General features: G+C 43.8%; 1 protein-coding gene across 1 annotated transcript in view; it reads left to right on the top strand.

The window, feature by feature from the left end:
- Nucleotides 1-26,654, top strand: part of LOC131269336 (netrin-1-like) — an 83,508-nt gene that overhangs the window by 16,402 nt on the left and 40,452 nt on the right. The window contains exon 2 of the mRNA XM_058271687.1: nt 22,578-22,766. Within this exon, the coding sequence (XP_058127670.1) occupies nt 22,578-22,766 (189 nt within the window). The remainder of the gene's footprint in view (nt 1-22,577; nt 22,767-26,654) is intronic.

Genomic DNA, 26,654 nt, shown 5'->3' on the forward strand with positions numbered 1-26,654 from the left:
CCTTTTCGGGCGGAATTGGCCTTATCTTGTCTCACGGCTCTTCGATCTCTGCCTTTGCCGGTCATTCTTTTCCCTTCCTCATTCGTCCACTTCTATCGATGCCTGGACTGGGACTTGTTCTATTATATTCTACTTTTCAATAAGTTTCATCGGTTTTCTACATTTTTGCGAACGTCATCTTTTGACGTGTTCGCCCCGCTTCGAGTTGGTTTGTTTTTATGCTCCGTACCTTTTCAGCTCACCTTCCTTCCTTCCTTCGCTCCCCCCGTCGATTGTTTGCATTGTTGCGGGTTTTGTTTTGTTTTTCTGGTTTTGTTTTGCTATCATTATTCGCCGCTCAGCTTTACCGCCGCCTTAGAGCGGTTCGGTGTGTTTCTCGTACCACTTAGCTGTTAACATTTCCTTTGTGTTTCCCTTTCTCCGCCTCCCTGTTTTGGTCTCTTTCCTCCTGGGTATGTATGTGCGATGCTGGCCCGGCCCGGGCTGACGTTAATGGGTTTTCCCTCGGGACATCTCGCCGGCCGCCTTTATATTCCCGTACCACAACAACGCCGATGCATTCCTTCCTGTCATAGGCCGGCTCTGGCTAGGCTGTTCCTTCGTTTCGTTTTCTTCCCTTGCCGTCGATGGTAAAGAAGCAATGTTACACACACCGTGAGGGGGCCCCCTCAGGGGAGGGGGACCCGACGATGGTAATCTCGGTGCTCGATCGGAAGTCTCGTAAAAAGCGCTCGCGTCTCACCTCCCCAATCTCTGCGACTGAGTGGAATGGCTCTCGTACACAAATACGACATCGGGGCGATGCATCGCTGTAGCCCACCGGTGTCGCAGCTGCCACTGTGGCCAACCGTGGAGACCTGTTGCCGGGGACTGGACCGGGACTCCGACCGGCCAGCTCATCGTGCCCATCTGCAGCGCGCGACCGCTTTTGATCGTCTTGACCTTCTCTCCGGAGATTGAGCAATCTGGCGAGCGATGAAAATCCGTATCGCAAACGAACGGCCGAACACTGGCGAGATGTAGTTTTGCTTCAAACATCCTTGGAGGTGAGCCGCCACGCATCAATTCATCAATGGGATTGAGGAGCATGTCTCTTAATCTGCAAGCAGCGATGTATCATGGGATGATGATAATCATATACACCTTTTGGAAGGGAAATTGTCTTGAGGATCCAACATGGATCACTAAACAACCAATCAATAAAAGAGTGTGTGTGATAAAATACTTGTTCAAGGCATATTTACTCCAAATAAGAGCCACTCTATATTAGATAAGGTACTTTTAACGTATTACCATGAAAACCATTGAAGTTTATCAACGTTGACAAGGGTTCACTTTCTATTACTTATAAGTCCATATATCACATACTTTACATCAAATTGACGGTACATTTGCATTGAGCTGACATCTAAGCCAGCGAAACCAACAATTTGACATAATGTAGACAAATGTGTCATTTGTTCATATGAATCTATAATTCGTGATTCACGCAAATCTTATCAAAGATGATTAGACTGCGGCTCTAAGCGATGAATCTAAGTGATGCTGTGATTTCTGGGGATTCTTATGTTTTAGTTACTTTGGTTTCTTCGTCAATGTCTAAGTAAGGGGTCGGATCGAGGCCAGCTCATAAAGTTTGAGGATTTAGGTCTAGGATTAAGGCCAACTCATAAAGTTGAGACGTCCATCTAGATGGATACATTTGAATTCGAACTAGTGCTACATTTGCATTGCCATAAGAAACCTCTAAGACCAGAAAGTTCTGTTTTCTGCCGATTATGTCCACTTGTTCAGTTTAGTTAAGGATCTTTACGGCGTAATTGTAACGTTTTATCCCTGTCTATTGATAAGTGTCGTGTTCTGTCGTTTGCTCGATCTAGGGTCCAAGCCTCGTGTCACCTACCATGTACAATTGTTCAATTGTGTGTCCGACACCTGAATATGCTAGTGTTGTATGGAGTCCCTCTGCCATCATCTAGTCTCAGCCGATTGAAACCAGTCAGCAAAATCAACACGCTATGCCATCAGGCTGGGAGGGCATGGAACACCTTGGAGGGCATGGGAGACCCTCCCGTCGTACGATGCTAAGTGTCTGTTGCTCGGCATTAGGAAGATGGTCATCGAGGTACCAGAATTATTGAATATTGTAATTGTTCAACTAATCCCATTATTCAGCTAACTTGTAAACTTTAGTAGAGGTCCTTGACAACATCTCCCAATAGTTACAACATCAGGTACAAGTACAAAAGTGTTCCTTATGTTTTGAAACAAATGTTAAATAACTTCAGGTGACGGAAGAGGTATAGACGGGAGGATAGACAAAGTGGCGGAAGAGGTATAGCCGGGATGCAATTGCCGAAAAGTACGGGGTAGTAGACTGCCCCATTTCCAAAGGAACAAGAACGGCCACAAAAGACCGACGACGTTGGAAATGCCCAAAAGTATAGCGTAAGGTCGCGGCACATAGATGACCCTTGTGGTTGCAACAGTTGCGCACATCGTATTTGTTTACGTTTAGGCTTAGCGTTTGACAGCCACCGTTGGTCATGCGAGGGCACAGAGAGGCGCGCACACCGTACTCACGGTAGCGGTAACGCTTAAGTGCTGCGCAATCCCCCGTCGGCTGGAGGGCAAGGAAGGTGCAACAACCACACAGCAACGCACACACCTCGCACAGCGTGGGTAGCTTCGGTTGTCGGACGGAGCAGGCTGATCGTGACGTTAGCTACCGCTCGCGAACGCGCCTCGAGTGGACTGCGCGAGGTGCTTGGATTAATTGATTAGAGGCCGTGCGGCTTTGAGTGACTCCATTCTCCTCTCCACCTTCCGGCACCGAGCCACCGTCCGACACGGGACACTGATTGGTCAGCCGCATCGGCCACGACGGTTCATTACGGTGATCTCTCCGCCTCTCGACGGCCTCTCTGTCGGCGTACGAAGGTGTCAGGCGCAGCCAACCGAGCACGACTGTGTTCCCTTTTTCGGCCAGCAGCATTTTTCTAAAGCAACCTTTTTGGCAATAAGCGAAGCACAAGCTGACCACGAGCGGCGGTTGGTAGCCGTTCTGATTTTAAATGTTTCTTCCCTTGCGGAGTCAGAGATTCTCAACATTTATTTCAGCACTGCATAGTTCTGTCAATTTTTTTTCTAAAAGTGTAAGTTTCAGAGTCACACATCTTTATTCAATATTATTTTTTACTTAATTTTATTTGTGTAAAAGTACAAAATGCAAGAATTTTTTGATGGTCAAGTTCAATTACTGCAATCAAAATCAAATGATAATCTTGTATTTTAACAACATTACCGGTGAATTAAACAAGACATACGTATCAAATTACATTATCCACACTCTATTCTTCTTCTTCTGCTTCTGCTTCTTCTTCTTCTTCTTCTTCTTCTTCTTCTTCTTCTTCTTCTTCTTCTTCTTCTTTTTTTTCTTCTTCCTATTCTTACTTTTCTACTTTTTCTTGGCGTAACGATCGCCTTTTATGTATACCTATCCTTAATGGGCTTTACTTACGAGGATAGTAAGCCCTCTCTCGGGATGGTCCGGTCTTGGTTGGGATTCGAACCCACGCCATCAAGGCTCGAGGCTCTCGCGAGCCGATTTTCTACCACCCGACTATCGCGGACCCCCAACTCTGTTTTGCTTTCGACGGGTTTCCTCCTCCGTAGTAGCTACTTCGATTAGAGAATTAATTTTTAATGCTTTACCTACATGTTTTATACGTTCGCTTAGCAAAAGTGTTGCAATATAGATAGGACAAAAAAGGCCAAATGCAATATAGATGAGACAAAAAGCAAGCGTACTCTGTAAATAAGCATGAGAAGAAGTAAGCAGCTAGGTTTCAGAATTCGAAAAACAAGAAGAATGCTTCGCAATCAATGTATAGCAAAAAAATTTGACTTAAAAATTCCGTTTAAAAAGGTCTAAAATAAATCAATGCACAGTTCATTATCCACTTTTGACTTAACGTCCTCGGTAAGGTCATCCTCAATCTACGAGAGTTAGTTATATTTTCCTCTCGATATATGTTTCAATTGTCGCAACGAGGTTGAATTATTAAAATTCGCCATTTAAAAACATTGCGGAGTCGTGTTTTGAGAGCCTCTGTCTCTCAACGTGCGCCGCGGGATTATCAAACGCTGACAGAAGAAGTGTGCGTTACTCGAATGGATTAGCGGGGTTTTTGTCGGCTAGCGTCTACCACTATGGTGGCTTTCTACCCAGCATCAAATACTTTGGAGAACTGACATTACCCCAAGGAAGCGGCCGGGCAACGGGACCTTCATCTTTGCCCGCGAGTTTTCGGCAGAAAGCCGGGCGGTTTGATTCAAGTCAAGAGTGTGTGTGTGTGTCCCTTGTTTTTCCCGCATCATTCCCACAACAATCCAGTTTTCCCGAAAAATCTGGTGCCCCCAATTAAACCGGGCCGCATCCCAACTAGAGAGCTTACCTTCCGCGAACATATATGTGTATGTGTGTGAGTCACCCCTCCTCTCTCCCTCCTCCCCATGTGTGTTTCCATTCCCTTTCTTTTTCCATCTTCACTCTTTATTTCTTGAACAAATATTTTCGTTCCTAATGAAGATATTGCCGCGTCGTTCCATGGGATGATAAATGCCGCTCGATAAGCCGCGAACTAACCCCTGCCTCACTTCCCCACCCCCGGGCTCTAAAACCTGTTGGATTGCAGCCTGTGAGAATCGCTCCCGGGGGGCCACCCCTAATGATGGGCCCACCTTTCTGGCGCGAGCCTGCTTGACGGAGAGACGTCGCCGTAAACGAAAGAAAGAAGGGAAGAATCGGGGTTCCCGTATCGGAAAACGACAGCCCAATTCCTAGATACCGTACCGGCGCAAGCAGTGCAGGGTGAGGAAGATGATATAAACAACAGCGCAACAGCCACAACGACACAATAAATCTGAGCCACCACTCGGTGGTGGGAAAAGATAAGGCAGGATCGGAATCAGAAATAACGAGCTACGGGACGCGCCGGAGTCGGGAGGAATCGGGAATTTTACGGCGATTACGATGACTGCTGGACTGTTACGATCGGTTCCCGGAACATCAACACCTCAGCGACACACACCAACTCCGGGGTACGGTACCGGTTTTGTTTGGAAGACGTCGTTCTCGAAAGCCAAAGTTTAACAAGGTTCTGCCCCCTTTCGCATGGAAGCGCTCCAGCTATATACTGAGGCTCGTACTTTGAAGTCCCGGTTAGTTCCTCCGAAATGGTCCCCTTGATGTCGGTGTGTGAGCGCCTGCTCACAATCTCGCGACTTTGACGAGATATGGAAAGTATCTTAATCCCTTCTTTAGGTTCGTCGGACCGCTAAGCCTGTTCAATCACTCTTCTGGAGGTGTAATACAGACTCCTCTCGCAAGCGGCTCCACTTCCAGCTGGTGCCCATAATTTATTAGCTCCTCCGCATTCCGGAGTACTCCTCACCTCTTGGAAGACTGTTGTGGGGTGCCATTTAGCTGATCACCGAGTGGCGTTTCAGGGGGACCGATGGAGGATTTCCGTGCAATCAGTTTAATAGAAATGTTTAATTAGTCTAACGACCGCCGATATGGAACTCCCGCCAGTTTCTTTTCTAGATCCAGGAAAATCCCGGATGCCGATAGAAACGATTGCTTCCACCAGCGATGATAATCCTGGCTTAGAAAGGAAAACGAAAAACACTTACCAATGGGTCTCCCGTTGAGGATAGCTCTTAGGTGGGTGCCTCTGTGTGTATGTATGTGTGTGTGTGTGTGGGAAACCGGAACCAGAAGACAGTGGAAAATGGATGTAAAAGTGAAATTTCATGTCACTTCAACGCTCGGGGCGAACTCGCTGGTAACAACCGAAAACATCGCCTGGAACGACACCGCGGAAAACCATTCGCCCGACGTTGCCTCTTGAGACCGACCGTCGCCCATCCACAATCCGCGCCCCCCAAAGCTCCCCCCTAAGGGGGGGCATGACGTTTTCCATCGTTGGGCGTCTCGTTGGCTGAGAAAGCGAAAGAAACGGACCGAAAGTCCTACAACCAGCCAGACAGACAGCATCGTTGAGGAAGCGGGTTGTTTCCGAGTTCCTGTACCACACACACACACACACACACAAACATGCACTCAAGAGGAGTAGTAGGGAGGGGGGGTAAAACACAACCGAACGGCGAAACGAACGAAAGGAAAACCTGTTGTCGCGAAATGTCCCTCTCGCCGTGTGTTTACCGTCTGCGAATCGTGTCTGTCCTTGAATCCCCCCCCCCCCCCCCCCCTCACCTCCTCTCCCACACCAGGAACAACCGCTCCCCACAGGAGAACATCTTCTGCCCGAGAACCGGGCATGCGGGAAACGTCACGGTGCATGTCATTGGAACGACGATTAGTTTCATTCCGCCGAAAATTCCCAACGCCAGTAGGGCAAGATGGGGAAATAAGTAACGCAGGGGGGCGTTACATCCCCTCGACATATTTGGAGCTGAATTACGTAATTTTCAAATGTAGTAATCGAAGGTATCGTTTCATCGAGTTTTGGTGACCGTACGTGGTTTTGACAACTGTAAATATTCAATTAACACGTTGACTGCCAAGCGTTTTTAGCACACTTTTTTAAAAAAATCGTTTTTCATTTAATTTGTTTACAACATTTATTAAACCAACAATTTTTGAAGGCTTAGCTGAAACTAAGCTTCCCAAAGAATTGATATAAAATATTACTATTAAATTATGTTGCATTTTCATTTATTTATGGGTCAAAAACTTTTTAGAACTGAGTCTTGCTGTCACCCACTTTTGGGTGACACGGCAGTCAACGTGTTAAAACGATGACTAGCAAGCGTTTTTAGTACATTTTTTTAGTACAATCGTTTTTAATAAAATTTGTTTATAACATTTACCAAACCTACGGTTTTTTAAGGCTGAGCATAGACTTAGCTCCCCAAATAATTGATTTTAAATATTACTATAATTTTTATGTTTCATTTTCATTTATTTATGCGGCAAAAACTTTATAGAACTAATGACAGCTGGCTTTCAGAAATGATAGCCACGACAGTCAACGTGTTGAGCGAAACCTTATAAGATTTAGGGGCCTTCAATGTTTATAAATGAGGTCATGTAATCAACACGATCAAAAGCACGTCAGCTGCCAACCATATTCAGACACTTTTTCACTAAATTTGGTTTTTGATAAAATTTGTAAAAAAAAAACAAAAGCTTTGGAAAACCAAGCAAAGCTTGCAAAACGGTACACTTTTGTTTTAATATATTTTCGCACTACCTGATGCGGATTGGTGCTGTCACCCGCAAGTAATAACACAACTAGCACCAGTTGTCAATTTGTCAAAGCAAAACGCTTCGCTTTTTCAAACGTACACATTTACGTCACTCTTATCATATCTAAATAGAAAGTTCATTTTTAATTCAAAAACCTTCAATTATCGATGGCAATGCGCTGTGGAGCATTAGGTTCAACGAAAAAAATATTTATACGGACTTAATTCTACTCTACTTTTAAGAAAAGTGAACTGAAACAAAAGAAAAACCAAAATAAGAGAGAAACAAAACACGAAATTGTTGGAAGAATAGATTGAAAGGTTACTTAAGCAATGCCTCATACCCTCACGACTTGCGTCCATTTTTCCCCAAAGTCAGCGATGACGTTGTTGTTGGAAAAAAAGATGCCCTTAAAATATCGCTTTTAGCACAACTTTGGGAGTTTTCATGTTCATGTGTTTGATATAATTGTCGTTCCAGGAGATATGTTTTAGAATTGAGTTATGAAATATTGTGAAGTTTTTCTTCGAATTGGGATGGGAAAAGTTTTATGTTTCCTCTTTTGCCCCACCGTCCCCTAACCAAAAACCCCCGGTTTCGAGCGAGCGTGCAGAATTGATTCGTTACCGCAGTGCGATGATGATGCGGTTGGCAAGATAACGCACCTTGGATGGGTGTGGAACTTTTTACGAGCCCCAAATTCAATCATCAAGGGACGCCGGGAAACATGATCAAATTTTTGCATTTACATGTCAGCGAGGACCGAAAGAGCATTTTAAGGGTAATTCGATCTCGGGCGAATGTGCGTGAGTGTGTGCCAAGACGGACCAGCAGTTGTATCTGCGTTTGTGTATATGTGTGTTTACACACGGAAGGATGTAGATTATACGGAATGAAAAATCCTGCACGGGCTAGTCGGAACGTCTCCTTTCTCCGGCTCTTTATCCTGAGTCTGACTTTCCAGTCCAATTCCTATCGCCCCGCTTTGCCGATGCATTCTGGCAGGGGATTCAGCGGTGCGGAGGTCCGCTGGATGCAGCACAACCAACATTGGTCCAAGTTGGTTGGTTTTTCTCTTTCCCGTCTTTCGCTGCTATCCCTCAAGGGTGCTCCGCGTATCGGCGCTTCAGATCTGCACCAACATCGAACGGCATTTATGACTCGGCCGGGTCCATCTCCGGGCGATTCCATTCCGGGTTGGTTTGAAAAACGGATACCAAACAAAAAAAAAAAAAGACACAAAGTTCTCCGGTTCCAAAGGGCCACCCAAGGGATCCACATGAGGACGCACAGGCTGGAGTAGGGGAGAACGGAGCTAGATGCACCGGTGGGGTAGTAGTCGGCATATGCATTTAAAATGTATATCAACTAATGTAATACATTCATTAGCGAAAACAGCTTAACACGTTGACTGCCAAGCGTTTTTAGGACACTTTTTTAGTACAGTCTTGTTTAATAAAATTTGTCTATAAAATGTATTAAACCGACGCTTTGCGAAGGCTAAGCAAATACTTAGCTTCTAAAAGAACTGTTATTAAATAGTACTATCATTTTTATGTTGCATTTTCATTTATTTATGGGTCAAAAACTTTTTAGAACTAATGACAGCTGGCTAGCAAAAATGATAGCCATGGCAGTCAACGTGTTAGAGCAAATAAAGCCTGAATTCGTGTAAAATAAGTTTCAGTTATTATAAGTGATGAGCTGAGATATTCCAATCAAGCAGACATTTATGAAGGATCTACATTTGTTATTCAACGAATACCGAAAAGCATTTGCATTCTGGTTGTGACAAACAATACTGAAACATTCTCAACACACCTGGTTATGTGCGGCTATCAGGTTATCAGGTTATTCCAAACTCATTCTACTTTTTACTGTCTAACCTATTACCAACTCCAGGTTGTAATTATTCGGGATCCATAAATCACAAATACTGATTTCTCTTTAACAATACGAATAAATAGATAGTTCTCAATGAATAAGTTTTGAACTCCGACAATTTTAACACGTTGACTGCCAAGCGTTTTTAGCACAGTTTCTTAGTACAATCTTTTCTAATAAAATGTGTCTATAACATTTGTTAAACCGATGGTTTTCAAAGGTTAGGCAAAAACTTAGCTTCTCAAAGAAATGATATTAAATAATACTATAATTTTCATCTTGCATTTTCATTCATTTCTGGGGCAAAAACTTTTTAGAACTAATGACAGCTGGCTATCAAAAATGATAGCCATGGCAGTCAACGTGTTAATGATGTTTTGTTTTACTTTATCGTACTTTGGATTGATTAACTATTTCGGTTTACGCCTTTGGGTTGTAAAATAGATCTGCACAAATTTGGGGTACTTTTCATCCAACTTATCACATTTTTCGTTTAGGAGGTGCATATTGCCTCACCTTACCGTACACACATTCTGCAGCAGGTTTGGAGTTTGCTTTGGAGTAACATGAAGGGCCGGTAGGTTGGGTTCGTTGCAAGGAAAGTTTATCCTGGTACCAGATCAAGCTGTTCCCTTACTGCACTACCACCAAAGGTTTGTGTTACAGTGTTAGACGTCAGATTCACAAGTGTTTCTATTATTTTTAAAATCGTAAGAAACTTAAATTACTTCTACTAGTTTTTCTAGACGAATGCCTCAATTCCGGGTTTTAAAGAATCAAATTTAGTTGACAGATAAAATCGGATACGACCTTCCGATCAATGTTGATTATCTTTTACAATAAAATCAGATGACCGACTTCATCTGTCAAATCAGATACAATTTGGTTCGTCAAGATCTAACGCGTCGCAAAGGACCTCCAGGAAATTTGTCAATCTTGGGCAAATACTTACGGAAATCACAGTAAATTTGACTTTGTTACGTTGATATGTCTGCGAAATAGAGCAACTTTTAATATAGTTCAATTTGGCTGTGTGTAAACAAACCTCGGATTGCCTTAAAAACGTCTTAAGGCATACAAACGGTTTGACCACCACCAACAAAAACCAGAATGGAGGTTTATTGTTCTCTCCTTTTTCGAATCCTCTTGCCTTCAAGTCTCGATGTCGGATCCAAACGTTTGACCAAAACCTCGAGCGAACGGACCAAAAAGTAAGAGTGCGGTGACACAAAGTTGACAGATTAAATTACCCGCCTCCAACACGTAACACGCAAAAGTGATAGAAATCTCGACGAGTGACGCCGTGCAATCGTAATGAGTGCCCCCCCGATCGAACACGGACGTGTAGTATGTGCGCTCGATTGGTGGCACGTAGCACGGTGGAAAAGTGAGCAAAGATTTTCCGTGCACGACCTGTCACCTTTCGACAGAAACTGTCATCGCAAACTTGATTCGATTCCCGTCCGTTTCGCCCTTCGTCTGCCTTTTTGCACACTTTATCACAACTTGATGGCGATGAAATGTCACCTGAATGTCGCCGGCTGGCTTCCCTTTAGGCATACCATAATTTATTTGGGTGTGCGGGATAATTGATTAATAGTGTTAACAGTTTTGTTCGGGACAGGTCGCACTGTGAATACCGAAAGTTAAAATTTCCAGGGTCATTATTTATTTTTATTTAGAATTTTACCAATGGTGCGAGAACATCACACAATTCTCCCCGCAACGTGATATGACCAAATTTTCACACCTACACACCTGCTGATGTGCATCCCCCGTAACTTTCTCCCTCCACCACATTCAACATTACTCCAACGACCGCAGACCATTTTCCGATAGCGTGCCTGAATTTAAATCGATTGCCTGTTCGGGATGTCCTGCGGTTAGGGAGCCGTTTAATAGGGAAGATTGGACCATCAGGGAAACTACTGCACTCCATCCCCTCACCCCCCCCCCCCCCCCCTCCCCTGCTAGTATCGATTGATCGGTGATTGGTGGCTACTAAAATATGCAGCGCGGAAAATGGAGCAACAAATAAAACGGTGGCGGTGAATCGGACCACAAATCCTCCCGTAAAGGCTGCTACTCGGACGCTCCAACCAAGCCGACCAAGAGGGGGGGGGGGGGGGGGATGGGGATGGTTGCAACAGGTTCACAGCAAAACCACATCGCCCCACCCAACTCTCACCCGAAGCTCGCATGGTTAGAATTAGACTCCATTTACGGACGAATGATTCCGCTAATTGGTCGGCGAGTAATCGGAGGGGGCGCCTGTAAACAGCACACAATTACTAGCCTGTAAATCGGTCGGACACGGGAGTCTTCCCCAACTCCACCCCCACCCCCGGGGAATGTATGTAAATTTCCCCCAGGATTTCAACAAAGCGGCGTGCAGCGCTCGCTTGGTCGGAAATTGCAAAATAAAAGAAACGAAACTGTCAAAATGGGGGGGGAGGCTCAGGGAAACAATATTATTAATTTCCTGTTCCCGCCCATTCCACGGCCCCCGCCCCGGAAGCCACCAAACCAAATTGGGAAACGGGAGTCCATCAGCAACTGCCCGGTTTAAATTTTATTTACGACCTGAAAAGGAAATCCTTTAAAATCAACGTAATAAATATTATCTTTTCAGCATGCACGGCAAATTAGTACTCTAAACAATAAAATAAACAATAATTTCCCTACAATTGTCAACTGTTAACAAGCGTTGGCTGCCGAGCATGTTTAGAACATGGTTTTAGTACACTCATTTTTGACAAATTTTGTTTATAAAACAACTACTTAGACATGCTATTAAACCAATAACGAATAGACTAAGCATCCGTAACGACAATTTATTACAACTACTGCATCTAACTGCAATATTAGTGGAATACTATATATGTTTTAACGCACTTTGTTGTCACGCTGTTTTAGTACAATCATTTTTGAAAAAAATGAAATAAAATATATCAATCGTTTAATCCAAGGAAACCAAGAAAGAGCTAAGCTTCCCAAAAGATATGTGTTTGTAATTACTTGCTTCGATATTAGTGCACTACTGTATGAGTGATTTTGGGTGACACGACAGTCAACGTGCTAAGTTCATTTTTAGTACAATTGTTTTTGAAAAAATTTTGTTTAAAACTATTTAATCAAGGTTTTTTTTTCATCACAAAAATACTTTTTATATATTTTTAAGTAACTACGTTTTAGAACTCTTGCCATTTGGCTATCAAAAATGATATAAAAGTGGGGAGTTATTTTTTAAAAATTCCAATAAGAGTAAAAATTATACAAGGGTCATATTCCTGAAAGATGTTACAAAGATATCCATAACTAAATTTGTATCATTCAAGATACCTCCAATGGAACTTGTGGAACATTGTTCCATACGAAGAGCTTATATGACTTTTTTTTATATTGTCTGATCACTAACAAAGATTTTAACTACTTAAATTATTCCAAACCCATTTGAAAAATAATATTAAAACTACTTTGCTTGTCCAAACCAAATTGTGAACGGATTAAAGGATGTAAAATTGTACTTAAAAATATTCCCATTCCTAAAGCAAATCGATGTAAAGCATAAAAAAGGAGAACACTTTCCGACACTGGTCCAGGCGTAACATAACTCGATCAAAGAGCCACCCCCCCAGAGCAGTAGGGAAAATATCCTGACGAACCGATTAATGGCAGCTTCCGGAAAGCTGTACTCCACGGTTTTTTTTCCGGGGAAATTGGTTCGAAGGGTGAAACCTCACGGCAATCATTTGATCATCCGGAAAGAAGAAGGTGGGAGGGGGGAGGGGGACATCCGCCATTCCTCGCATTGCGCGTGAAGCCATATTTTCCTGCCCAGAGGGGAGGAAAAGCGAATCCATACGTTGGATGTTTCCCCGCGGATGGGAGGACTTGAACTTGATTCGTTTAATCCGGCGTTCGGTGGAATTCGACCCGTTTGCAAATCGCTTTGCATCGAGCGACGTACGACATCCGGAAACACATTAAATTTGATTCCTTCTTGCTCGCACAGGGTGTCCTGTGCCGGTCCGCTTTTTTTTTGCGTTCGCCAAACCTGGAACGTTTGGAAAAGGGGGAAGGGTCTAAAATCTCGGCTTAACCCAAATTTCCTGTCACTGTTCAGGTGCGGTGTGGAATTTATATCGTGCCACCGATTTTTCCCGAAATGGGTATTTAAGAGATGATGAGCGACAACCCAAACCACCAGATCGCCATTTTTTTTTTCGTTCGATAAGAAGACTCGAAAGGGAACGGGGAAAAAAGCGAACCAATTCGTCTCCGCACACCAACCAACGAAACCGACGGGCTAAACGGTATCACCTTACCTCGGAGCCTTTGGGGAAACGGACGACAGACTACTTGAGTGATTAGCTACCGACGGCATACCGATTCGGATGCGAGAAACGTGACTCGACGCTGGAAGTCGACAATGAAAAACAATACCAAACATCGAGAACGTGCTCGCGCCAGGGCGGGGGGGGGGGGGGGGGGGGGGGGGTGACGAAAGAAAGCGGGGGTTGGTGGATTGAAAGAGCAAACCGTTACCCAACCAATTTCAAACCGAAGTCCGGCACGTAAAACATGAGCAAACTCCCGTCAAAAACTGATGATCATAAAGCAGAGCAGAGTGGGAAATGGAAAAAAAAAGAAAAAAGCGAAACCGTATTATGAAACGTATAAGTGCCTTACAAAACGGTATAGAGCGAGAGAAAAAGACAAAACCAACACCAAAACAACGAAAAACAAGTGTGAAAAACATAAAATGAATTATGCTATTCCCTTTCGCCCGCGAACGTGGCGCGGTACGATTTGTAGCATAAAATATTAACTAGAATAAACAAGTGAAGGCACACACCAGAGCCTTTTGGAGCATGGGGGTGTGGTAGAGGTAGTGAGGGGGAGGGGGGGGGATGCAAGTGGGAGCGGGGAGCATAAAATTTGACACTCTGCCTGAGACGCCACTTCGCCGGAATAGCACGCACTCGGGCGTACTACATCTCGGGCAGGCCAACCTTCACATGTGAAGCTAGAAGTCATTAAAATGGCTGTGTTCCCAGGCTGGCGTGCGGTGCCCAGGCCTGGTCACCACCGTGTATAGTCGGGTACCCATTGCCGTACCATTTTCGTTCGTGGTCAAAAACTCTTCCTTCCCTTTTTTTGAGCTACAGAAATGGAACTCTTCTCAATGTGCCCGGGTTTACATTGTGCTGGATCCTTCACCACATTTTCGGCAAAAAACAGGAGGGGGGAGGGGGCCTGTTAACAAGGAGGGGTGATGGCACAGCATCACCATGGTCCATGATCAACATCCGCGTCGTTGTCGACATCGTCGTCGCACGTCCAAACCACATCAAAGTAAATTACCTCTCGGTGGCGGGCGGTGCGCGGTTCATCACCACCAAGCCGTGTGTTTTTTTTGTTTCTACCCTGTTTGTTTACCTTTCGGTACAAATCTCCTGCATCTCCCCCACCCCCTACACCCCCGTTGCGGTTCCCACGGCGAACGGCACCCACATGTGATACGTAAACGAAACGCGCGACATTTTTTCCCGACCAGATCTCATTTTTCGGACGCACACACAGGTGCCGCCTGTCGGTGGTATGGTGATCAAGATGGCGGGTACCGGTGGAGGGGCGGAGGTGGAATTGGATGGGATGGCAATGTTTATTTGAACAGATTTTTAATCATATCGCAGGGTGTCACGCGATCCTCATCCCATCGCGGTCGGACGTCGGTTGACGCGGTGGGTAAACAACCCCTCAGAGGAGGAGGAGAAGCTCATGGATGATACACGCCTCCACACAGGGTGATACAATTGCACACCCCTCGACACACAGTGCATCAGTTCTTCACCTATTCGCAATCTTTTTAATTGTATGTCTAAAATAGTATAGCAAAAATTCTAGAGATTAACCAACCTGGGCATAGCAAAGAGCTTGTGGAGTTAGCTAACTCCACTATAACTGTCCCAATTTAGCTATAATACGGTCGAAAAAGTGACGAAAACAAGGTCGGCGTATTAAATCCAGATTGTTTTCCCAATCATTATAAACGTTTGTTTAAGATTTGGAAGGGGTTACCTAAATGATCATAAAATTGGGATGAGTTCTCTTACGTCACAGTCACTTCCAATAATTTCGTTCGCTACGATGACATTTCACAGAATTGTTGATTAGATGCTCAATGTTCTGGGTATCTAATAGCAGTTTTCATGTTTAACACAGGTTGCATTGTCTTTCAAATTTCGCTTATACAAAATGGATAGTTGTACGATGGAGTTTTGGAAAAAACACTGAATTCTCAAAAGCTACTCAAAAGTCCGCCTCAAAAATAAGTTTGATAGTTCTACTTTTATAATTTAACAACTTTCAGCAATTCAAGAAAACGTCTACTGTGTACAGAATTGTGTTACAGAAAAAACTGATATGTTCTGGGAGCTCCTCACAGACCATAACCATTAGTTCTTAGACTATGAAGATTTCTTCTAATACTGAACTAATTGGTTCTTCGACATTTAAGGCAGATTCATATTTCTTTTCGTAAAACACTCTTCAAATGCAACTCTGTATTTGAAATGAGGTTCCTTCCGGTATTTTTGTTGGATACTCAATTTCCAAGCATGGCTAAGTATAGTTCGAGAGTAGTTCGAGAACATTCCAGTGAAATTCGGTGTAACAAATGACAAATCTGGAGACTTCAATGAGTCTTCCTCGAGAAGGCTGAAGGAGTATACCAAATCGGACTCGATCGAAGCTCAATACCGTCACAGGTGTTGAGTTTCAGTCTCTTGAGCGTCACCTGAACTCTACAAAAGTTACTATAAACGTAGATGAATGTCATATCAAGCTATTTAGAATAAGCTACTTCCCGCTTCGAAAAATTTTTAGTATTGGATTCGTCGTGTTTAAAGCATTGATTCAGTAAGCTAGTCAAGAAGAATCAACTCACATCCCCAGGACCAGGACTAAAAGCCTTTGAAGGAGTTGTAAGTAACTCTTTTTATTCCAAAACCGACTCTTTGCAATCGCTCTGACTCGGACTTCGTCACAATTGGGCGAAGCGTAATTCGTGGCGAACGGCATCTGCTTGATTGAAGCTAGGGACGCCCTGTACACCCACCCCCAAAGTAGGGAAGCATCGGCGAGTCATGCCTCAACGATTGTTTGGATAACCATGGATCCGATTTCGAATGAGTGCTCGTTCACCGCTCGTCCACTGCTTTCTTTGGGAAGGAAGTAAACAAAACAGACGGCCTCGGTGCGAAATTCAACGTCTTCGGAGTTGGGGACCTTCCGTTGCGCGCGTGAAGATTCCTCCACCCCGCTCTCCACGCTGAGAGTGCCCTGAGTGCGGGAACAAAAGGAGGTTAGGTGGGTTCAAGTGAGCAGATTATCATGCGACCATTTATCTTGATTAAACTGCCCCCGGGGGCCTCCACCGGTTTCGCTTCCGATACATTTATATATGCGTGTATATTTATCCATCTGTCCCCATGCCTCGTGTGCCCACGGCCTGCTTCCTGCCCTGCCCCTCCCCTTTACCCATCGCGGTTCGTCGTAATTAGATTTGAATTAAAGCAACTCATCGTGGGATGGCACGATGTGCATTCACAAAACCACGGCCTGCTTATTTCCCGCGGCCGGTGAAGAACCAAACCGAAGCGTTTTGATTTTTACCCCCTTCCCTCCTTCACCTCCTTACGCTTTCCATTGCTCCAGAAAAAAATAACCACTATTTCCTGAGACGTTTCTTTGCTTCCACACACTCTTTCTCATATGAACGATCTGCCAATCGAAACCTGCTTCCCACGTTCCGTACCCGAAACTGCGGGCAACGCTAACACCATTCGGGCAAAGGTTTCGCGTGCAACACATGAATAGGGTTGCAAATATGTAGAGGAAAGTGTGTTAAAAAGCACCAGCATGATTAGAGCCCAGTCGTGCAGTTTGCAAAAAAGAAAATCAAACCAATCCTAAGGGGCCATTTATTCATAAATATGCCCACGTTTTATATAATGTATTCTCTTTTTTTCACTGATGAGTAATATTCAAACAACTGTGATATATTTGATACATTTTAAATCCTAATTTTAATAAAAATGATTTTATTTAAAAACAGCGTTGCGTATTAGGGTAGTTTTCCTACTAAGAAATATGTAAAGAATCTGTTAACATTTGTAATGTTGTTTCCTGTTTTTTAAAGATAAACTCTATTTTAATATTTTTACAAAACAATAATTCTTTTTTTTTTAATCCAAAGCTACATCTGAAACAAAAATGTCAAATGTTTTTGTTCGACCAGTTCCGAGAACCAACTTGACTAATCCTTTTTGGGGATCATTTTGACCCCTATTTTTAAAATGCTATAACTTCACTATTTTTAAAGATTTTTCCAACCCGTTACATTTTTGTATATTTGTTGATTATCTTTTGACGTTTTTGGTTGTTTGATGCATTGCTTCATGATTCCAAAGCAATATATTCTAGTTTTAAAGCAGTCTACAAGGCCTCCCGTTCTCCTTCCGTTTCTTTCTTGATACCTTTTTCACTTTGCGACCTGGAACAGCGATCGAGTTATTTACCTTAAGAAAGGGTTGTTGTTGAATTACTCAAATTGGTTTGTTTAGATTGATGGAATATGTTATTCAAATTTATTATACTTTTCTGAATTTGAAATTCACCTTCGGACAAGCAAAAGTTTGTTACATCTTAAACGTCACCTATGCAGGCACGTTACCCTTTTCTGACACACCGAATTGCCAAAGGTTAGGTTTCATCGCCGTCGTTAATTAAATCTGCGTATCGTCCCCGACGGATCTATCACTTTTTCGCGCACTGAACCGAAAATTTCATAAATAAATATCTGGTCATCGTGCCGAGGAAAGCGTGGTACCACTCTCGATTTTTAAGCCCGTTTTCCTCCCCTTTTTGCTTAACTTGTTCTCTTCTTGCTAGGAACAGGTTGTTTGAGTCACGCTCGGTTCGGGCGTTGTATGCTCGAATTTATTTTTCCAACCCGAAAAAGAACCGACCACGCGGGTTTGGTTCGTTAGCCGCATAAAAATCCATCACCACTCGCCGCATAATCGTTCCTTTTACACGCTACACACTGTACACTCCAGAGTCGTTTACGGGAAGTGAAGGTGCAACCGTTCGTTCGGCCACGTTCCGGCACTGAACCTTGAACCGGCGCGGGGTCGGAAAACCTAGCCGCTACAATGTGTGCGCAACGTTTTCCCACCCGCACTTCGGAAAGTGCATTCCGGGACGGAGGTGAATTATTGGGTGTAGGTGCGATAATTGTGGCCGTAAAGTTTGGCGAACGATGCATCAACCCGGCAGCTCGAGAAAAAGTCCAGTCGGTTTGCTAAAGTGCGGCACTTTAGTCTCCGAAAATAAAAGCAAGTAATTTTAACTCATTCAACTTGCATATCTGAGTAAATGCACGCGCATTTTAAAAAGTAATAAAGATCAAAAAGTTACTTCAGTGTAAATCATATTAGCAGCCATTATTCTCTTTACAACTACAATGAACAGTTGTTCATTGAAGATACTTGATTTTTAAGATAAATTCTCTGTTCTGCCAATGTTTTGTTTCGGTATGAAAAACTGAAATATAATCTTATCATCATTTTCACTCGAAATAGGTTCGCGGGCCAAAACGTAAAATTGATTGGATTGATGAAAATATCTTCTTATCAGTGTGGTTTGATCTTAACAGTCAATCAATCATAGTTTACACTTTAAATATTTTAAATTTATATTACTTCTATAACATTTACAATTTCAAGTAAAAGAAAAGGTGTCTCGATCAATCGTTTTCCAAATATTAACGAAAGCAAATCAAGTTTATTTAAATATATGTTGTTGTTCAACACTATTAACACGATTTTTGGTGAAGATTTCAGAAAAGTAAAGGTGCATTATAACTACAACTAACTTATTGCTCCACATCTGTTATTTGATTTAGAATGCTCTTGTAATTTATCACGTTTGTTTTCTATGAACACTATGTATTCACTTGTTTTGAAAAATCTGTGTAAAACCTTTTCTCTTGTTCACCGAAATATATCGGCGTGATGTGGATCAAAGTTGGCTATCACTTTCTTTTAGAAATTGTTTAAATTGACGTTTGTTTAGTTCTTTTGAAATTCGCAGCTCGTGAAACCATTAACAAAAAACATTTTGCTATCCAAAACGAAAGCCAAACTTCGATTTATTGATCCAAAGGGGTCGTGGGCCGCTCCCAATGTTCTTGCAGGTCCCATGTTAGACATCCTTGATCCAGCTTATCATGTTTTCTAGTCAAATAATCCGTTTTGTATGCAAAATAATCAATTATTCCAGAGGTAGTTGTCAGTAATGATTTTTGTTTTGAAAATTTTCCTTTTTAAGGAAAACAGACTCATTTTTCATTTTCTAACACAATTTTAATTCAACTGGGGTAAGAAAAAACAGACCTCTGCCTTAGTACTCGATAAAAGAAAGATAGAAATGATTAAAAAGAATAAGAAGCACCGAGAACAAAAGTCCTACCTGCTTCTCCCCTAGCGATAATAATTCCTTTGAAGCAAGATTTATTTGGAAACATTTTATGTTAATGCTGCATTGCACTCAACTCGCGGCTCAATAACTCTGGCCGAATTGCACGAATCTAGAGCAAGTGCATGTTTTCCCGCGTGCCTGTCCATTTTCTTCAACCCCTTCCAGTCGCACACAAAAAAAAACTACAACGGAAACGCAAAAAAGCAACCGCCAAGGAATGCCATTCGCCTGAGCTCACCGAGCATCGAGTTGGCAATGGAACTGCAGATGCGCTGGTTTCCACAAATTGTCACAATTTATTCGATTCTTGAACCCTACCGCCGCCTTTACCCATCCCTCTTACTCTCCCCCCGGTTTATCCATTGCGTGCCGGTTTCGCGTTTACAACCGAACGCCCGTTGGCGTCGACGTGCGTGCGTGCGTGCGTGCGTGCGTGCAAAATATCATCACCGATGGATGTGCCAAAACGGTCGCGAAGCACGCCATCATATGAGACGCGAGAGCTGCTCCGCCAGGGACACGGAACGCGGGGCACGGAACGTTTGAAATAATCATTGTTTACATACGAAACTGTCACAACAACTGTCCGGGACCGAAACGCCAATTAGTCAGACGCCCGGGCGATGCAGTCGCCACTGAAGTGGGGATCTTCCTTCCTGTTGGTCTCGTCAAACGGTCGCTAAGAGACCGGAAACCGGGCTCCAAGCGGGTTTTTGGTTGGCCCGTCGACGGCACGCACAGTGGGATCGGTGCGGACAGCCCGGTGGCTGGAGGGATTTTACTTCGACAACAACATTTGAAAACATTTTCATTGGTTTACCGGATTTCATAACGTTCTGCTCGCAAGGCTGTTAAGAAATTTTATTTTGTTTCGGTTTTTATTTTCAAATGTAAAAAATATGTACCAATTAAATTTTAAGAAGACTTAAGTCTGTCTGGAGGGAGATTGTTTTAAACAATATTCGTACAAAACTAAACACTCGAACATTTATTAAAAATGCTTGAGTACTTAAACATTAACCTTATAGTTGAATAAACTTGACAAGATTCATTTTATTTGTCTTGTTGTAACGCATTAAATGTATGAAAATAAAAAAAAACATCACTTTTACAAAAACACAGCTAAGTTTATTGGAAGCATGACCATGTCGCACAATAGGAAGAAGTCCGTGATCCATCCAAATAGGTTTTCCAACAACTCTCGTCTAAAGCTTCTTCTTCTTCTTCTTCTTCTTCTTCTTGGCGTAACGACCTCTTGGTCATGCCTGCCCGTTAAGGGCTTACGAGACTTGTTTCCCTGTTGTACGTGGATAGTCAGTCCTCTCGTACAGGGGAGGTTCCGGTCTCGGTTGGGATTCGAACCCACGCCGTCGAGGCGGTGAGCCCCGGCGTGGGCCGATTTTCTAACCGGCGCTACCGCTCGGCTGTCGCGGACCCCCGTCTAAAGCTTATCCTCTTCGAATAGGATTTCGCTTATATTAAACTAGCTTGACGCCCCGGCAAAGCTCGGTGAAGAAAGGGTTGAGAAAAGAATTATACCGTGTACCTGCATGTTATGTTTTGATTTAATAGTTTAAATAACGTTACAATTTAAGTACAATAGTTACAAAATGTTAAATGTAAACATTTAAAATGGAAATCGGAGTTTCCAAAGTTGTGTATACCTTGTTGAAACTATGGTAGATACACTTTGACTTATGTTTACGTCAAAGTACGTTCAGTGTTAATAAAACTTTACATTATTTTGTTAAAAAAATAGTGGTCAAAAAACTCTTCAACAACAGCTGCAGTGCCTAAATTGAATCTGTGGAAAGTTTCAACAGCGACGGTTCAGTATTGGTCGAATTTTTATCGACAAAAATACCCATATTATGTAATAGATCAGAAAATATGTAATAGATCAGGTCTTCAGATTGATTTCAACTATACATGAAAAGTGGCTAGCCAAAAATTGTACGAACATAAAAGAGACTTCTCAGCGTACCGTTGCTCATTCGAACAACCATAAGCGTTCATGGGAGACAAAATGTTTGAATAAATCTTTGGGTCGTTAGTCCACCGTTTGCCCCACCGTGCGGCGACACCAAAGTACGCCAGATTGTGCGTTTGCTAGACGCTCGCACGACATCGCCGTCTGTCGCAGCGTCGTTTGTTGGCGCGTGTACATTACTTTGAATAATTAACACCACTCTTGCTCTGCCCTCACCCCCACCTGCGCCCCAAACCCACCACTCACTCAACCATCTATCACCGATGAATCCCGGGCGAAAGGTTCCGGGTTCTTCCTGTCAGCCTCCCACCGGGGCCCCAGGGCATGCCGACCGGAAATTAAAGATTAACTACGGGGTAACCCATTCATCTCGGGCGGGATTTTATACTCCTTTCACTCGCACACCTTTCGCTGCTCCACCCTCGCCCACCCATAAACGGAGGGTGGATGTGGGTTGCCATCCGATCGCTTAATCTTACATTGCCAAGCATCCCCAAACGCCTTTGGAACCGATGCCGTTCCGAACCGCTGCTTTGTCCGCCATTTCCGGGCTCAGTTTGCAGCGCGGGGAAGGGAAGGACACGCTAAGCCACTCGAGTGCTGTTGAGCCACGCATGCGGATCCCTTCATCCACACCGGAAGTGACGTCCCCACCCAACGTCAACTGTCAGAAGATGACGCTTTCGTTTTCTTCACCCTCCGTTCACGTGTTTTCAAGACACGCGTGGACTTCCTCATGATATCTGTAAAAGCTGTCTATATCTGTGTGTTTCCTTCGCATCCCCCACCACCAACACCTATCTCGTCGTTTTGCCAAAAGTTCCAAACTGTGATAATACAATATGCACCACTCTCTCTCTCTTTCTCTCTCGGTCCCAGTCTGCAACTGTAATGGGCACGCGCGCCGCTGCCGCTTCAACATGGAGCTGTACAAGATGTCCGGCCGGATATCGGGCGGGGTGTGCCTGAGCTGCCGGCACGCGACCACCGGCCGCCACTGTCACTACTGCCGGGAGGGATTCTACCGCGACGCCACCAAGCCGATCAGCCACCGGAAGGTCTGCAAAGGTAAGCACCACCGTGCGTTTGCTCACATACAAAGAAAAAAAAACCAATACTAATCGGATGCCCGGAAGGAATTTCTAAACTCTGGTATGAGAGATAGCTAGGTACCAAGCGCGGGAGAGATGAACGATAACGTGGTAATCTGTTTGCCTTTTTTTTGCCACCGCCTCAAGGTAAGGTTGTACATCTTCTAGCCGCGTAACGGTGACTTATCGCAGAACAGTTTCACGCACAGCCACACCAGTCACACAAAGGAACAGTTGCGCCTTAATCCCTAGATACACTGGGAGAAAGAGAATGAGAACCCGGAGGGGGGGGGAGGTTGCTCAAACAGTGATTTTTCATCGCCTGGAGATGAAAGAGATTTCATCAAGGTACATTAATTAATGAAGATTTATTACGCGCAGCGCGCTCGAGGCGCCGCCACAACAGTTCGTCGACCGAACTCGGGTTCCCCGAGCGCGCGAGTCGGTGTTTGCGGAACACCGTGGCCAGTTTAAACATTTGCCCGGGCAAATAGATATCGGCCAACTGGCACGAGCCAACGAACTGTGTCCTCCCTCCGCGGGGCAGTTTTCAATCGGTGTGCGTAGCTGTTTGGCAAACACACCCCGCAACACTGCTCACTGCGGAAGAACAGGTTTAAAGCTGATTGGAATCGAAAGGGACAAACAATGCCTCAGATATTGGAGCAGATTTCTGAAACTAGAGCCAACCGAATGAGATCCACGGTATCTGTTCCTTAATAACTCCTGCTTATTTGGGATACAGCTGGCGTATTCTGAGTTTTGGGAACTGAGCGAGGAACCTTTAGGTGTTTGGAAACTCGAGTTAAATACCAAAAAGGTATACCTGACATATACTGAGTATTCCCACCCAAATAAGTGCCACTATTTCTATTTCTCAAAGATTCCAACTTTTTTGGGATGTATCTAGCGCATGTTGAATTCCGGAGACTGAGTGATGAAGCGATTCGGTTTTTGAAAACTAGAACCACCCGAACAAGTGCGCCTTAATTTCTATACGTTAAATACTTCAACTAATTTGGGATATATCTGCTGCATGCTCCATCTTGGGAACTGAGTAACGAACCACTACGCTGCTAGTAACTAGAACTACCCGAATAAGAGTCAATGTGTCTATTCTTTAAATACTCCAACAAATTTGAGCTATATCTGAATCTTGGGAATTGAAAAACGAACCGTTAGGTTTGAAGAAACTAGAACCAACCGAATAAATCCCTCTAATTCTATTCATTAAATATTCCTTCTTTTTTGGGATATACCTGTCACATAATGAGTCCTGGGAACTGAGCGACAAACCTTATAGACGACGAATGTCTTGCCGCAGTAATAGATCGCTAACTAAATGGATTGCAGAAGATCAAACTCTTCAATCAGATTATGTACCAGAAACCGGTTACGCTTAGCCACAAAAGGATGCTTTATAAATACACTAAAAACCGCAAAGGTTATAATCCAAAGACTGACTTGTTTAGAACTTCTGCTAGTTCAGTACTCTGTTTGGTATACTTCCGAAGTTTACTGAACCTTGTATACGATCGCTTGTAGAAATCAGAACTCCAACATTTCGGAACTAATTTAAAACTGAGCATACCCGAAACAGGAAGTTGTCTGACCAAACATAACCACAAAAAAATATCTAATATAAATAAGTCGTTTCAAGTCAAAACTCGGGACTTAAATTCACACAAGCTTAACATTAATTCAAAACCATTGAAACATTGAATCAGGAATAAATCGAAGTTGCATTTTAGATGTAAATTCTGTAAGGTATCTAGAGTGAAGTATTTAGATAAACGACGTAACAGAGCTGATTTGGAAGATCATTCCTCGGAATAAACCAAGCCCCAAAAAGGAATCAATTTCCCCTAGCTCGCTACCTCACACACGTCTAACGGAGCGGCTCAAAAGGACCGTGAAGGAGAGAAAATCGTGCTAAGAAAACCAACCGAAAGAAGGGGAGGCGCACGTACTAATGTAAAACATTTTCCGGGCAGGCCCCTAACCCCCGGGAAAAACCAGACCGGAACCGGTTTTTCCACCGTTCTTCCGGCCGATTATCCAGCTACTGCTGGCAGTTCCGCAAAGTCCCGCTCCGCTCGGCTGAAAGTTGCCTGGCTCCTTTGGTGGGGTGGGTCTTTTCGGGCGAAAGCCCTGGGCAGGTGGGGATTACCGGATTTCCGGGGCGCTGATTTTCTTTCCCTTCCAGCGGGCCCGGGAGGAAATTTCCATCCAACGATTATTAATAATTCATCAGCACGCGCTTCCGTAAGAAAGGACCTTTCCTCCGCCCGGCTGCGCTGCCTAGCCGGGAGGTATCCCGAACGGATTGATCTTGTGCGAAATCGAAAGCCCATGTGCGTCCCTTTCTTTTCCTGTCCCTTCCACGCCCCGTTCTCCCGCTCCCTTTCAACGGATATCAGGGAAAAAGCAGCAAAAAAAAACCGAAGGAACGACAAATTCTAGCATAATTTGGACCGAGTCCCGAAACATAAGTCATTTGCCCCCACCTTACCCCTCCCCTTACTTCCCCGCTCGAAACAGGTAGGTACGGTTTGCTTCAAAGACCACCTTTTCCTCCGTTCCGCCGAAAATATTGTGGGGCATAATTTTTCCACCGTTCTTTGTTGAGATTTCTAATTTTCCCTCCGGGCTAGATCCCCCGGAATCGGTGTGTGTGTCCCCAATTTCCGTCCACCCGTGCTCCCTTCCTCCGCACTCCGATGCATAGAGGTAGAGCGCGGAGAAGGCAACCGGAAAGGAAAAGGAAAATAAACTTCACTCACCGGGCCCCGGAACCGGAAATATTTCACAGCCCATCTTTCACGATGCTGCCACCAACGCGTTTCCTGACAACTGGACCGACATAAGCTTTCTATCATGTTTCCGCTTGGTGTATTTTTCTTCACCCGGGCTTTGGGAGATTTTTTGCTTCCAGCTTCGCCGACTTCTGCCTCCTTTGGCATGTAACAAAATTTCTTCCGTACTGCCGGGATACGTTTTTTTTTTGTCCCTTCGTCGACCGATAACGACCGACACCGTTAACGATTTTCTTCTTAATTTTTTTTTTACCGCGTGACGAACGCATCAATCATCGCCACATAATAATCACCCTCAACAAAAAAACCAAAAACAGAAAACGGCGAGAAATCAATTCCTCGACACTGTCTTGCGCAAATCGAACGGTAATAGCTAATAAATGCGACCACATACGCAACAGCATTAACTTTGCCATCAAAAGCCAAGCGACGATGAGTGCATCGTGCCTTTAAAGTACGCGCCTCAATGAGTAAACATCCTTTCCCAGTACCATCCACAAACCAGTACCAAACCCGGCAGTTGTCCCGGTTCTTGTAATCAAAAGATCATCTTTCCCTGACTGTAATAGACGAGAGGATGGGGAGGGGGGATTACGCCAAGTACTCAAAACGTGAGTGGCCAGGTATTGGACCATAAAAAGACGCGCACATAAAATTAGGACTTTATCGATTTTGCGGTGCGCCGAATTAATTGCTTTTGCTTGCGAAGAGACCGTTTTACAACCGATGCGTTACGTTTTTTCTTTTTACATTGCTGTTTCCTTTCCATCTGCTTTGCGCACTTCAATTTTTGCCACCCCCAGGTTATGATGCGGGTAAGATATTACCGTACTTCGCGAATTGCAGTGCGCATCCCATAATGCAAATAATTAACAAACGAATTAACTAAAGGAAGCTCATTTAAGTACCTTCTCTAGACTTGTTGCTTTAGATAAAAGATTATTTTATATTACGTCCAGGAAACATGTACCGTAAGACCCTCATTTTATTACAAATAACCATGGCTGATAACTTTATTACAAATAAAAACGAAAAAAATATTACAACTT

Source organism: Anopheles coustani, chromosome X (assembly GCF_943734705.1).
Source record: "Anopheles coustani chromosome X, idAnoCousDA_361_x.2, whole genome shotgun sequence".
NCBI lineage: Eukaryota > Metazoa > Arthropoda > Insecta > Diptera > Culicidae > Anopheles > Anopheles coustani.